Source organism: Anoplophora glabripennis, unplaced genomic scaffold, assembly GCF_000390285.2.
Source record: "Anoplophora glabripennis isolate ALB-LARVAE unplaced genomic scaffold, Agla_2.0 scaffold170, whole genome shotgun sequence".
NCBI classification, from domain to species: Eukaryota; Metazoa; Arthropoda; class Insecta; order Coleoptera; family Cerambycidae; genus Anoplophora; species Anoplophora glabripennis.
In genome coordinates this window covers 901,286-916,658 of record NW_019416299.1, presented here as the reverse complement: position 1 = coordinate 916,658, position 15,373 = coordinate 901,286, and the positions used below count along the sequence as shown (strand labels likewise).

The 15,373-nt window shown below is 31.0% G+C and overlaps 2 protein-coding genes across 2 annotated transcripts; both read right to left on the bottom strand.

Annotated features, from left to right (window-relative positions):
* Positions 1-554: 554 nt before the first annotated feature.
* LOC108903962 (ER lumen protein-retaining receptor 1) lies at positions 555-5,870 on the bottom strand. Its single transcript, XM_018706314.1, has 3 exons — positions 5,690-5,870; positions 1,193-1,452; positions 555-1,136 (listed from the first exon to the last, which is right to left on the bottom strand). Exons 1-3 carry the CDS (start codon positions 5,778-5,780, stop codon positions 750-752), a joined length of 738 nt encoding a protein of 245 aa, XP_018561830.1. The 5' UTR covers positions 5,781-5,870; the 3' UTR covers positions 555-749.
* Positions 5,871-11,866: 5,996 nt separating this feature from the next.
* Positions 11,867-14,830, bottom strand: LOC108903966 (ER lumen protein-retaining receptor 1-like). The gene is made up of 3 exons (XM_018706318.2): positions 14,664-14,830; positions 12,520-12,779; positions 11,867-12,454 (listed from the first exon to the last, which is right to left on the bottom strand). The coding sequence occupies exons 1-3, from the start codon at positions 14,752-14,754 to the stop codon at positions 12,062-12,064; spliced, it is 744 nt and encodes a 247-aa protein (XP_018561834.1). The 5' UTR covers positions 14,755-14,830; the 3' UTR covers positions 11,867-12,061.
* Between the last annotated feature and the right edge of the window lie 543 nt (positions 14,831-15,373).

Sequence of the window (15,373 nt, the reverse complement as noted above, 5' to 3'; positions counted from 1 at the left end):
TTAAAAACTGGTGAATAACAAAAGAAATGCAATACATTGTGAATGCACCAAAAAATATTTTAAACTGTTAAAAACTTTTTGTGTTGTAAAGTAAATAAAAAAAATAAATTATAATACATGAAAGGAACTTTACCCAACATATTTGAACATGAATTGAATCTTTAAAATGCGAAAATCTTTTAAATTTCGTCTTTAGAAAGACTATATATTATACAATAAAATATAGAGCATCCTATTAAAAAAAAATGTTGGTAACTAATGTTATAGGTCTCTCAAACATAGAAAATATTACAGAAAAGCGATAATTTCTATTTACCAATTGACTTGTTTTAGCAATTTTTTAAAATCTGAACTGGAAAAAGAATATAAATTTTGTTCCATAATTCTGGGAAACACTGTATATCTATGCTTTAATAGAAGTTTGGCAGTCCTATGTATTTGTATTTTTTTCAGTTAGTCAATACAATTTCAAATTTTTTGTCGACTCCTAATTAGAATGCGTAATTAAAAACTGGTGAATAATAGTCTAGGTCTAGGGAACAAAAATAAACACATTTTCTCTACAAATAAATGTAATGTACTGACGTATTTTTTACACAAACATCTAGTTCCTGAGAATTTATATAAAAATACAAAATTCATTGCGATTGTTCCAGCAAATAAATACAAAATCTGTACTAAGTTATGGTATGAATTATAACTGAAAGGAAATACATTATAGATTCATTATTTTCCAGATTTTTCGCTTTCTAAACATTTCCGTCGATCAGTTGTTCAGACGACAAAGTTTTCTCGCCGTTCACCGTGAACGGTTCGTTGCTGCTTATAAAGAAAATATTCTTCTTCAAAAATTTGCCGTTTTCTTCGTCTGTCACCTTAACTTTGCCAGTACAGAATTCTAGTAACGCTAATAGGTACACTATCACGTAGATTATTCCGGCGCCGTCTGATATCTTGTCGATGTGGCCTTCGGTGTTGTAACGGTAGATCCAGTTGAAAATGTAGAACAGTCTGTAGAGTCCCAACGGTATCAAGTAATACAGCAGGCTTCTTTCCAACTCTCCTTTCTTGTAGATCATGTAGAATTGGGGTAGGATGGCCACCGACTCCAGGTAAATGCTGAACGCCCATAATATCTAAAAGAGATAAATTTTAAAAAGGTAAATCTAGCCTTCGTAAATTGTGAGCTTACCTCTACTGGTTCCATGATGTTGTTAGCATATAGGGCTAGCACGAATGTTGGAAGTAGGATTATTTCTGTTAAAAACGAGTCTTCCGTGCTTCTATATGATTTTTGGAAGACAACGAGTATCAGCAGGACTGTGACGTAACTGCAGACGATGTACGTTATCTTGAAAGCAGTATTGTAAGTTGAGATGTATCCTGAAAACAGATCCAGGTATCTGGTGGAGAATACTAAGGCGAAGAGCAGTTGGGTTTTACCGGAGATGCCTGAAATAAAAATAAGGAAAAGATTTATATTTTTAAGAATATATTTGTATTTTTACTTAGTATACAGGGTAATTTCACTTTAAATACAGAAACTGCAGAAGTAGATAGATTCATTACCAAAAAATAAGTAGAGTTGGCTCTATAAACTTTTTTCCTGCGTGACTCGGTTTGTCACAATTCGTCTCGTGTTTATAAACCCAACAAGGGCTGCAGCTTCAGAAATAATACTGGATGTGAGAGGGGGCAAGCAATTTTTTTCTGGATTACCTTCAGTACAACTCACATAATAAAAGTGTAGATCCCTAAATCTGGGCGAGGTCCGGAACATTTTTAAAATTGCAAAAATGTTTAAAAAATTTAAAAAAATACCTATTTTATCCGAGTTTTTTACTTATATCTTGGAACCTACGCATTTTGGAAGAATATTGAGAAGAAAAAAGTTTTGAGATTGAATTTTGCACAATATACTCGAAGTAGAAAATGTTTAAATTTATTACCGATGTTGCAAAATAGCAATAATTGATGAAAAAAGGCAAATATATCAAGTTTTTTGGATAATTTTTTTAAAATGTTTTAATACGTTGACTGCGGTACATACCTCGGGGGGTATGTACTCATTATAAAAAATATGCGAATCTCAATAATCACATTTTTATGTATCTGTGGAAGTTGCAGAATCTGTAGTTTTTAGAAATAATGATTTTTCTATTATTTTCTTTTCAAAACTCTTTGCGAATGAAAACGTTAGTATCCTAGGATATATAGTTACAGATACACGCAAGTTTATAGCAATAATTGTGTTATTTTTAATTTTATAGGGTCAAATGTAAAAAAAATACATATCCCCAGGGATATGTACCGCACACAGAAGAAGTTTTGTTACATATCCCCGAAGATATGTATCGCAGTCACGGACAAAGTACATTGAGATTATCTCGCAGTCAACGTGTTAATTGCTCCGAGGGCATTCTAATTTTGGTAAAAAAAATTTACAGTATAATAAAACAGCACAACAAATTTCATTAAAATCGGTTCTATAGTTTTCGCAAAGTAATTATTTGAAAGAAATTTTGAAAAAGACGTCGAATTTTCAAAATTTTGCAGACTCAAATAAAGCATCTAGATACTTGAAAGTTTTTTCACATAGAAATTACTTTACAAATAGTTTTTGAAAAATTGAAATCGGTTGATTAGGACGGTCACAGTAAAGTTTTAAAGTTAACATAATTTTTTTTTTCATTTTAAAACAATTAGATTACATCTATCAGTTTACAATTTAGTTTTTTTCAAAAATTATAATTTTAAAGTACTCGGAAAGACTCTTCTTTTAAAAAAGAAAAAGTTAAATTCCGTTTGTTGGTTTTCGAGATATAAGCGGTCAAAGTTTATCGGCATTTACCGTTAATTTATAAACAATTTAGCAATAATCTTTGATCCAGTAGTAGGGTTTCTGGTCGAGACTTCCCGAAGCGAGAATTCCCGGGAAATCTGGCCTTACTCGAGACGAGAAAAAAGTGTCGAGAAATCGAGAAATTTAAAAATCACGCGCGTCTTAAGTTCTTGACTGGAGTTCGTTTCGTTCATGCGTTCAATTCGTTTCTCGACAAATAACTGAGCGGTTAAAGTGGTTTCTCTACCAGCTCATGATTTATTTATTTTAAGTTTTTAAGACTTTAGTTTATTTTGAAGATTTTTTTTTTTTTTTAATGTACAGGGTGATTCACTATATTTTGACCCCCCTTTAACTTTTTTGTTTTAAGAGTTATAAAAAAATGTGAAATACAAAAGTTGCACGATTTTTTATGAAGTTTTCGAAAATGATAGTAGAAAAACAAATGAAGTTCAAACAAAATGGCCGCGGATGTTAACTTTGTTAATTTAAATGGAACACCCTGTATATTTTTACATATTTGGATAGAACGTTCCTTGTCGAGCATAGTCATATAGGGTTTGTTGGGTCCATCTCTAATAATAGGCGAGATAATATTAAAAAACGAAATGATGTTTTTTTATTAAGAAAATAAGACATCTTGTAATTGTTAGACCTCTTTCAGGCATTTCTGCCTTTTTTCCAATTACGTAAGGATTTAGATTTAGTTGTAATATATTTTGACATATCGGACATTGATATAGTCCAAAATGCGTATAGGTATTTTAAGTAAATCTCACTAATTAGACCGTGTGAGGCCAATTACTCATGGACAATCTTATATATGGTAGGTCGTGACAGTGACAGGTAGTAATGTCATGATAACATTGTTATTGTTTGACAGTTTGTATTAGTATTTAATTAAAATGGGTTACACAGAAGTAGAAAATTGAAATATTATTAGGAATTAAAATAAACTATGGAGAATATCTTAACTACTCTATCTTAATTCCTATAATATTTAAATTTTCTACTTCTGTGTAACCCATTTTAAATAAATAATAATACAAACTGTCAAACAATAACAATGTTGTCATAATATTACCTGTCACTGTCACGGCCTACCATATAACATTGTCCATGAGTAAATAAGCCCCTCACGGACTAATTAGTGCGATTTAGTTAAAATACTTATACCCATTTTGGACTATATCAATGTTCGATATGTCAAAATATATTGCAAATAAATCTAAATCCTTACGTAATTGGAAAAAAGGCAGAAATGTCTAAAAAACGTCCAACAATTACAAAATATTTTATTTTCTTAATAAAAAAACGTTATTTTCGTTTTTTAATATTATCTCGATTATTGTTAGAGATGGACCCAGCAAACCATATATGACTGTGCTCGACAGGGAACGTTCTATACAAATGTGTAAAAATATACAGGGTGTTCCATTTAAATTAACAAAGTTAATCATATTAATATTATAATACTATCATATTCGAAAGTTTTATAAAAAATCGTGCAACTTTTGTATTTCACATTTTTTTATAACTCTTAAAACAAAAAAGTTAAAGGGGGGTCAAAATATAGTGAATCACCCTGTACCTAGTTATAAGTATGTGTAGAAATTTTATTATAAGCAGATACCTAATGTTGAAGTGATAAATTAATAGGAAGAACGCTTCTGTATCTTTAAATTAAAGCTTGTTTTTTTTTAAAGATTTCTTCGGTTAAATTCCTTATTTACTATTTATTTAATTAAAATACTGCATGATTAATGATTATTAATAATTATTATTGGAAGAAAAATACGATTCAAAAACATTGAAATAAACATAAGTATATTGAAAGTGTTTAATAAAAAAACAAGTTAAAGGTTTTTAAGAAGAAACTCAAAGTTTAATTTAGTTTTGTTAGTAGAAGTAGAAACGTAAGTAATTAATAAAAATACTGAATAAATAATAAATGTTAATGATGATTGTTAAGTATAATAGCATGTTTATATTTCGCATTGCAATACCAAAATTATGACTTTTAAGTTTTAGAAATTTCTCGAGAATTTGAGAATTCCCGGGAATTCCTAGTCGAGAATTCTCGAGACCAGAGAAAAAAAATAGGCCGAGAAATCAGAAACCCCATCCAGTAGCTTCGTTTTTCGGAGTTACAAGCTGGAAAAAATTTTCATGTCCATAAGTTATCGGCAACATAGATAAATCAGCGGAAAAGCTGTCGCTCGCACGAGAGAAAAGTGACTCAAAACACGAAAAGGGGGGAGGGGGACTTTCCGAGTACTTTAAAATGTGCAAAATTTTGAAAATTGAAAATTTTTTTCAAAAAATTATTTTGCTCTTTTTTTCATCAATTATTGCTATTTTGCAGCATCGGTAACAAATTTAAACATTTTTATCTTACAGTATATTGTGCTAAATTCAATTCTAAAACTAAAAAAGTTATTTGTACAGGACATAACTAATACAATGCGAAACATCGCCAGTGGGGTCAAATATAGCGATAAACGCAATCATTGGAAATTTCCGTTTTATACTTAAGTTAATCGTTTAAATTCTCTCCTTCCCCTCTCTTCTTGTAAATATTGATAAAAATTGAAAGTTATTTAATAACGAAATAGGCCGTGATCGCCATTTTCACTTATTTCTACTTGAATCAGACTATGCGCAAATAGAGACAAAACAAGTAGATTATAATTTACTTTACTGCCTATTTGACGTCAACCGAGGCATATGAGCATTTCCAAGAAAACCAAATTGTATAATTTATCCCAGTGTTACACAATCGCTTACCAGAACTTGCAATGTACCCGGAACATATATAAAATATGTAGATTAAATTATTTAACTCACCTCCGCATGATCGCGTTTTAATCAATTTCACCAGAAGCCACAGTATAGAAACGAGGTGAAAAATGTCTCCTATAATTCTGAATGCATTCATTGTGGAACTGTCGCTGTAACATTTGTAGAAAACACACCTCACTGACACTGGCAGTAGACGCGACTGGTTAGTTTCATTCGTTCGTCGTATTTTGCCGTGTTGTTGTTCTGTGCTTGAAACTATTTCAGTCGACAGTATCCAGAAGCGGTGTTGCCGCCGTTATTGTTTTGTAGTTGTGGTTGTAGCACGGTTACACCAGGAAAATTAGCGAAAATAAAAAAGAAACTCGAAAATAGTCCTATCCGCGAAATTACTGTAAAATTGTCTAATCTAAAGGAACATAATACAAAACATCTCTCATCTTGTGAGTCAAAAACTTTTATCAGCTAACTTTTCTATTTAAACAAATAAGTGAGGAAAACAGTTTTTTCACTTTGCAGGGAAAAGCATCAATAACTATCGGATTTGTTGTTAAAATTTTATAAAACCTATGACAATTTGAGGGTTTTGTCATACTATAAAAGTGTGCCAAAAGTGGGCGCTGTAGGTGCAATAGTTTTCGCACAATTCTATTTGTTTATAGCGGAGGCTCCAAAAGTTATGAACTTTAAGCCTCTGTACAAACGTTAATTTTCAATCAAACATGATTCTGAAAGCGTCATTGTAATCTTAAAGACGCAATTAAGCGACCTATTAAAAAATATCACGGTTTTTTTGACATTAACATTCTCAAATTGTGCATTAAGAAACCGTGCGTTTTTCGCTTATAAACAATTTGAATACCATTGTTGCTATTTATGCTATTTCACCGAAAATAGATGCAATGGATAGCTGGCAAAAAAATACAGTTTTAAAATAAAAAAAGTACCCCCTACGACCGACAGGAGCCAAGATAAGATTTTTTTTTAAATCGTAGCGCAATCGTTTATAAATATTAAAACTTGAATATTTCGCAAAATAAAGTTTACGACGTAAACTATGATTTCCCGTGAATTGCATTGAAAAATGTGGAAAATTAACGACTCACGACTCGCTAAGTAAACTGTCCGGCGGCCGGCGGCGTAGTGGTGGGGGAAGCTCGTCCAAGCGATCCCGCGGGCGAGAAAAGTTAAATGCAAAGTTCAAATAAGTGCGCGCTGTAAATTTTGCAATATCTCGGCTTCTATTCATCGTAGAAACATTTTTTTTTTTTTTAAACTGGGGTAGCTCGACGAAAAAATAACAATGGGCATATTTACGAATTCGTAGAATAGCCCTGAACCCCAGAAAAAATGCATCTTTTATACTTAATTTTTTTTAATTTACAAAAATCTCACAAAAATTATTGTTAAACGAAATATTAATTAAAATTTCAATTTCGGAATTATTTTACTATTATTAAATAAATAAATGAAGCTATCGTTCATTTAAAAAGTTATTTCTTTTACATATTAAGGCAAAGTAAACTTGTTTTTTCAATATTTTGTTAGCTATTTAATTACGATTTAAATGTAAAATTAAAGTAAAAATTCACAAATTATTTTCAAATTATTATTTATTGTTAAAAGATTTAAAAAAGAATAAAAAGCATTTGAATTTATTGCAAAATTCTCAAAATTAAAAAATATTAAAAATAACGCGGTCGATAAAATTACAATTTTAACTTCCTGAAATTTTAATATATAAAGTTTTTTTATTATATTTATTACTAATTTTATAAACATAATCAAAATTAATTCAAAAAATATTAATCACAACCATTTTCAATAATAGATATAAATAATGCAATATAATACAATTTAAAATTTAAAATTTTTTCTATTTTTATGAGAAATAATAATTTGAAAATAATTTATGAATTTTTACTTTAATTTTACATTTAAATCGTAATTAAATAGCTAACAAAATATTGAAAAAACAAGTTTACTTTGCCTTAATATGTAAAAAAATAACTTTTTAAATGAACGATAGCTTCATTTATTTATTTAATAATAGTAAAATAATTCCGAAATTGAAATTTTAATTAATATTTCGTTTAACAATAATTTTTGTGACATTTTTGTAAATTAAAAAAAATTAAGTATAGAAGATGTATTTTTTCTGGGGTTCAGGCCTATTCTACGAATTCGTAAATATGCCCATTGTTATTTTCTCGTCGAGTTACCCCTGTCAAAAAAAAAATAAGTATCTACGATGAATAGAAGCCGAGATATTGCAAAATTTTACAGCGCGCATCAATTTGAACTTGGAGGAGCTTCCCCCACCACCACTCCGCCGGCTGCCGGACAGTTTACTTAGCGAGTACCTTCTCTTTAAAGGGCTCGTGAGTCGTTAATTTTCCATATTTTTCAATGCAATTCACGGGAAATCGCAGTTTACGTCGTAAACTTTATTTTGCGAAAAATTTAAGTCTTAATGTTTATAAACAATTGCGCTACGATTTAAAAAAAAATTATATTTACCTGTTGCTCGTAGAGGGTACTTTTTTTATTTTAAAACTGTATTTTTTGCCAGTTATCCATTGCATCTACAGGGTCGGAAAGTCCCCATGGTTCATCTGCCGTTACGTGAGAGCGATAAAGTAAGTCATAGAAATCCGTGCGATAGAGAAAGATGGCTATAATGAAGGCGTCTAATTGTCACCGCCCATTTCGCCTTTCTACAAATAAGAAGTGGATCTTATTTGTAGTTGTGTTGTGTTAGTTATTTTTTTAAAAAACGCACAATTTACGGAGATATCACTCCCTTCTGTTTTGCTTAAAAATAAAAAAGAAGAGCTTTTGAGACAAATGACCTTCACAGTACTAAAGACAATAGTTCGATTTATCGTCAGTAAAAATTTGTAATATTTTTATCAATTAAAAAAAAAATTACGACGAGTTAAAAGGTATCAAGGTTGTAGGCAGAAAATGGTGATTTTTTCAACATTTTCATCAATAACTAAAAAATGGGATAACGAAACTATATCTATCTGAAATCTACTGACTACTTGAAATTTTAGCAGACAATAGAGCCATAGCGAGGTTATCGCTCTCCAAATTCAGGGGCCTATTTAATTTATTTCGATAGTAGAATGTGTAACTGAAAACGAGTTGATAGTGGTCTAAGGCATGAAAAATAAACACACTTTCTCAACAAATAAATGTAATTTACAGACATATATTTTACACATACCTAGTTCCTGAGCATTAGTATAAAAGTACAAAATTCATTGGGACTGTTCCAGTTTATAAATACAAAATCTGTTGTAAGCGTTATGATATGAATTATAACTGAAAAGCAATACATTATAGTCCAGGCGATAGATCAGTAAAAGTAGTCTTTGACGATTGTGTTTGAAGTCACCTATTTTGTTGTACAGAAAAATCCCGTATATTATCTAAAATAAGAATACGAGTCTGCCATTTTCAAAAAACCATTGCTAAATTCACGGGAACAACGAACATACAAAAAGAACGAACAATTACCTGTTTTTCGACATATATTTCCCCGTAACATTGAAAGTATGCCCTAAATAAAAAAAGTCATTATTTATTTATTTGTTTATTTGACAAAAACGGATTTCGGTTTTTTTCAAATATTTCGAAAACCAATCATGTTAGCCTTGATTTTTTAGAGGCATAATGTTGGTCCTCTGATTATGCAACTTTGCCCCCATTTAAGCTACTTCGTATCTCTTACCATTCCGAGATCCCTGTAGTGAGAAGCGAATTTGTAACAGCCTGTAGAGTAAAATATTGAAAAATTAAAAAAAAATTCTAAATTGTTATAAAAGTGTAAAAATAGGTATTTTTCAGTATTAATCATTGTTTACAACAAGTATCTCTAAAAAATTGTGTGCCCTTTCTAAACCTTAATTTAAACCCACGATACGCGATAAACTTTTTGAAGTTTTCTTAATTAACAATCTTGTGAATCGAAAACCACGCGATCGATGGTAGCAAAATTTTTAGGGTAGAATTGACATATGTTTTACTATTTGTTCACAAAGTTTCATCAATATGTATTTATAAATATTTACTTATTTTAAAAATTGCTCCAAATACGATTTTTCGCCCATTGTTAATGCAAAATTTCACTTTTTTGATTTGCAGTTGTAACTTAGAAAATCGTCAAATACACAAAAAATAAATAACGTTTTTTTATTTTGGGCTTACTTTCAATGTTACAGGGAAAAATATGTCGACAAACGGGTAATTTTTCGTTCTGTTTGTATGTTTGCTGTTCCCCTGAATTTAGCAATGTTTTTTTGGAATAGGCAGACTCCTGTTCTTATTCTACATAATATTTGTGATTTTTCTGTACAACAAAATAGATGACTTCAAACACAAACGCCTCGAATTCTGTAACACCTGGACTAATATAGTTTCATTATTTAAAAACACACATAGTAGTCATTGAAGCTAAAAATCAGCTGTAACCTCCGAATTCTTTAAAACTGCATGGATTTGCATGAAAATTTAGAATAAGGCTCATCTTAGGCTCAAGTTCAAAAGTGTCATAAGCCCTAGTGACGCTTTTTGTTTTTTAGGGGTAAAAACTACCCCTAAGTGAAAAAAATTGAAAAAATTAAGTTTTAAGCATTTTATTGATAAAAATCTTGTTCAAGCACAAAGATTAAATAATGTACCATGTCCTCGAACATGTTTTATGATATATTTGATCTTGTCGACCTTTTATTTAACCTTTCAAAACATAGGGGTAATGCATAAAATAATGATAAAAAAATTACTTTTTAAAGATTTGGAATAAAATAATTTTTCCCTTTCAACTCCTAAAAATCACCCCTATATTGACAAAAATGATAAAAAATTACTTTTTAAAAGCTTGGAATGCTTTAACTGTGCAATTATTTAAAATAAAAATTCCCTCATTGCTTATGAAAGAATCTCATAACACTTTTCAACCCTTATAAATCACCCCTGTGATAAAAAATTATAAAAAATTACGTTTTAAATCTTGGATTGCTATAATTGTGCAATAATTTAAAATAAAAATTCCCTTACCTATATTGTTTATGAAAGAATATTTTACTTTTGCCATTTTCAACTCTTATAAACTACCCTTTTACAAATATTAATGTAAAATATTTTTATTATAATCGATTTTTAAATATAATCAATCATACAAAAAATTGCTACGCTGCATATAAGTAATCACGCTAAATTGTTTTACTTATTTTATTTGTATAATATAATATATAATATATAAAAATGAGAAAGCCTATTTTGCTCCGAAAAAATGTCATTGGTTTTTTTACCATAACTCGGTTAATTTTGAAACTAGTAGTAGTAGTATCCTACAAAAAAGCATTTTAAAGATAATTTCAAGAGCTGTAAGATTGTTTGCATATAAAACCTTTTAAGTATATCGTTTTTTAAAGGGCTCGAAACAGGTCGTTTTTTCACTAAAATGGATACTTCAAGCGGCGATATCTCCTTTATTTTTTTTGCTACAGGAACAAATAAAAGCAAAATATTTGTTGAAAAAAAAGTTACATTTTTGTTGTCTTATCATTTTTTTCGTCTTTCATAGTCTTTTTGAATTTTTTGAATAATGAAAAATACGTTTTCAACTTTTACCGCACATTATTAAAAAAATACGCATTCTAAACCGGTCTAACTTCAGGATCGTATGAAAAACACTAAAACAAAACTAATTATTGTAACGATTAATTTTAATTCTGATGGAAATAGCGTTTACTGCTCATTTTTCCTTAAAAAATATGAGCAACCCATCTGTTTTTGACGACAACTCCTTCAATTTTGCTCTAATTAACTTTTATAAGTGCTCATTTTGAAGGTCTTTTTGGGTACTACAAAAAACTCCTGGAGCGTTATACACGTAAAATTAATCCTTATCCCGTTATTTGACTATTCGTGTATTTCCCCCAAAACAAGTTCCTTCCACTAACTATATTTCGCTTTGTATAGGACGTACGAGACTTTTTAAAAAACGACTGTCTTTGCTTATTTATAAGCTACATTTTTGTTCATTACACTTTTTTTAAATAAAATGCGTAGTTTTTGAGTTATTCGCAAAAAATACTTTGAAAAAGTGTTTTTTTCTCTCAAAATTCCAAGGTTTCAATCGTGAATAACTAAAAGACTATTGATTTCTCGAAAAATTTTTTGCTCAAAATTTGATTATCGATTTCCAGCGTTATTTTTGAAAAAAAATTGTCCACCCCCGAGAAGGGGTGTCAACCCCCGACAAGATGGAAACGTCAATCGGAGCTATGTCACTAATGTTCATTGGCCTTTTCTCTAACTATCTGCCAAATTTCAAGTCGATCGGTTCAGTTTCAAAGAATTCGAAGGTGAAAAGCTTCAATGACTGTACTAATACGGATTTTTCGTTTTCTAAACATTCCCATCGAACAGTTGTTCAGACGACAAAGTTTTTTCGTTGTTCACGATTTTCTTGTACGGTTCGTTGCTGCTTATAAACAAAATATTTTTCTTCAAAAATTTGCTGTTATCTTCGCGTACCACTTTAACATCGAACAATTCTAAAAAGGCAAATATGTATACTGCTATGGAAACGAATCCGGCGGCAATTGTTATCGTGTCGAAGTGATTTGGATCTGTGTAAAGGTACACCCAGTCAAAAATGTAGAATAGTCTGCAGAGTCCCAACGGTATCAAGTAATACAGCAAGATTTTCTCGACCACCGTATTTTTGTGTTTGTAGATCATGTAAAGTTGAGGTAGGATGGCTATCTCGTCTAGTACTAAACTAAACGACCATAATTTCTAAAACAAAGATAAGAACTTAGGTATAAGGGTCTCCTTCTAGCCTTCATAAATAGTGAGCTTACCTCTATTGACGTCATACGTTCGTCTGCAAATAGGGCTATCACGAATGTTGGAACTAACAATATTTCTGTTAAAAACGTATCTTCGGTGCTTCTGTATGATTTCCTCAAGAGTACGAATATCAACAGGGCTATGGTGTAATAGCAGATGACGTACATTATATTGAGAGTAATGTAAAAAGGTGAAACGTAACCTGGAAACGGACTCCATAATCTGGCGGTGTATACTATGGCGAAGAGCAGTTGGGTTTTACCGGAGATGTCTGAAATAAAAAAATTGGAAAATTGCACAGTCACACAAAAAAAAGTTGTCTGTACTTTTCATGCGACGTATGTTATCCGTAGTATTTTTGCCTCCTGATTACGAATCCGGTGTCAGAATTGAGCTATCACATCACAGGAATTTCCTAACCTCAAAGAACAGGTCAGAAATAGCAAAATGATGACATCTGACCTCAATTGACCCGTTCTTTTGAGGTTAGAAAAAGAAAAAGATCCGTCAATTCAGACCGTGGATTCACTTTCAGCAGGGTATTAACCATGTAAATGAGCATTTGAATATATAAAAAAAATTTGTATTTTTCGTAGCACTTTTTCGTGAATTTTTGCTATTTTTGATCTGTTTTTTGAAGTTAGGAAATTCCTGTGATGTGATAGCTCAATTCCGAGACGGAATTTGTGATCAGGAGGCAAAAATACTACGGATAACATGTCGCATGAAAAGTACATTATTATTATTACTCATACAGTAACAGGGTTTAATAGTTTAAAAGTAATATAGAATTTCCTGATTTTCCTAAGTTTTCCCTGACAAAAAAAATTCAGGTCACTTGTAGTTCATTTCTACATAATAATTGGGGTTTATGTATTAAACTTTTTCTAGACTGGACTCCATAATCTTGTCACCGTCGTTCTTAGTGGTGAAAATTCGAAATATTTGGAATTACTTAATTTTCGTGGCTGAAAACATACATAGTGATTGTAAATTTTTGAAGCCGAGAGAGTTGCACGAAACTAAATTTGTACAGGACATAGCTAATACAATGCGAAACATCGCCTTAATGTTAAAAATGTTCTTGGTTGTGAAAATTCGAAATATTTTGCGTTGTATATTTCATTTTGCAACTAAAGCTAAAAAATAAAAAAAAATCCAAGTTGCAAATTTGAAATTAAAAAAAAAATGATAGATTTCAATGTATTATTGTGAAATCTACCATGAAAAAAACAAGTGCGATTGTGGAAGATCCTCGGGATCGTCCAGACTAATAATTAGTTAATTTGTTTATAAGGCCATAACTTGTAAACTATTCAACTTACCGATTCCAGATTTCGTGTGAGTTATTAGACAGTGGTAAGGAATGAGAGGATGCGATGCCAAAACGTTCTGGTAATAATAACGCAGTTTATAAATGTTTAATTCAAAAGTCATAAATAAAATTCTTCTGTTTGTAACTTTTGACCTAATCAATATTTTTTGACGCTCGAGGGCTAGTTTTGTAGGTCTTTTGAGGACGAAAAAAAGTACTTTACTGTTTTCTCGTGGAAATGAACGGAAAAAGTTATAAGCGCAAAAGGTGAATTTACGTAAAAATTATACAATTAACCAGCCTGTAAAAAATCTTCCCCCCATTTTTATGACTCTGGAAAGTAATATGTTATTGTACATAATATTTAGCATCTAGTGCTAAATTCTGCTTTCCGAAACTAAAAGTTGCGTCCAACTCTATATTTCTTGGCTTAATGCCCAAAGATATAAGAAATTCTACTTTTTATACATATGTATATTCAAAAATAAATTATATATTTGCATACCTGTTAACGACTTAAAGTAGTCTTGAATTCTTTTATTTTTTAATTGTCGTAGTGGAAGTTGTTAATGTGACATTTTTGTATTACATGTACTTTGTATACTTAGTGTGTATTCTCCTTTTGCAAACGTCTATCATTGCAACGAAAGACAAAAAAAAGTAGTATAGTTTACATACAAATTAATTCATATCCGCTTTGAACGTGTCAATATATTGACTATTTGACGTCAGCCGAAGCACTTTAAACTTAAACAATATCACATTAGATATTCGTGAATTTGAACTTCCAAGAAGTTACACGCAAACATATTTTGGTATAAAGAAAACTATTGGACTTACCTCCGCACGATCGCGTTTTGATCAATTTTACCAGAAGCCACAATATGGAAATGAGATGAAAAATGTCTCCTATATCTCGGAATGCACTCATTGTGGAAATGTGGCTGTTAACACTTGTAGAATACGACGTGTCTGGCTAAGACTATCTGTTGACACCACCACTTCCTTTCGTTCCTCGTATCTTACTGTTTTGATGTTTTGAACGTTTTGGTGGTTTGTTTTTTTGTCCTTGAAATTATTTCAGTCAACGGTACCCAGAAGCGGCGTTGCCGCCGTTATTATTTTGTGCTTGTAATTGAAGCACATTACTTTTATTGAGAACTTTATCAAGAACCGACAGGGGCAGAGACATGTAAAGGCGGTTTTCCACTAAACGGACAAAACAAAAACAAATCACAGACTTGTGTCGAATAAAACAAAACTGTGACTTTTCGCAAACTTTTTGAAGACTGGCGTGTTTTGCGACAGTTGGAGTTTTGTTTTTCGGGTCCCGCTCGAAAGGGGTCACATTGAAAGGTTTCGACGTGTTTTGAAACTCAAGTCTGTTTAGTGGAAACGGTCGTGTTGTGTTTTCTTTTTAAGCAAACCAACCCAATATCCATGTTGGCGTTTTCTTCTTCCCAAAAACAATATTCTAATCATTAATGAATTATAGCTATTAAAAAATAACGAGCGTTCAAATAAAAACGTGGTCAAGTGTTGGTTCTGAA

What these genes read in the sequence shown, in the direction of transcription:
- LOC108903962 (XM_018706314.1), bottom strand. Translation starts at nt 5,780, where the DNA reads ATGAATGCATTCAGAATTATAGGAGACATTTTTCACCTCGTTTCTATA. An exon ending in TAAAACGCGATCATGCGGAG is followed by an intron (nt 1,453 to 5,689) that starts GTGAGTTAAATA and finishes TTTTTATTTCAG; the next exon opens with GCATCTCCGGTAAAACCCAA. An exon ending in ACATCATGGAACCAGTAGAG is followed by an intron (nt 1,137 to 1,192) that starts GTAAGCTCACAA and finishes TATCTCTTTTAG; the next exon opens with ATATTATGGGCGTTCAGCAT.
- LOC108903966 (XM_018706318.2), bottom strand. Translation starts at nt 14,754, where the DNA reads ATGAGTGCATTCCGAGATATAGGAGACATTTTTCATCTCATTTCCATA. An exon ending in CAAAACGCGATCGTGCGGAG is followed by an intron (nt 12,780 to 14,663) that starts GTAAGTCCAATA and finishes TTTTTATTTCAG; the next exon opens with ACATCTCCGGTAAAACCCAA. An exon ending in AACGTATGACGTCAATAGAG is followed by an intron (nt 12,455 to 12,519) that starts GTAAGCTCACTA and finishes TCTTTGTTTTAG; the next exon opens with AAATTATGGTCGTTTAGTTT.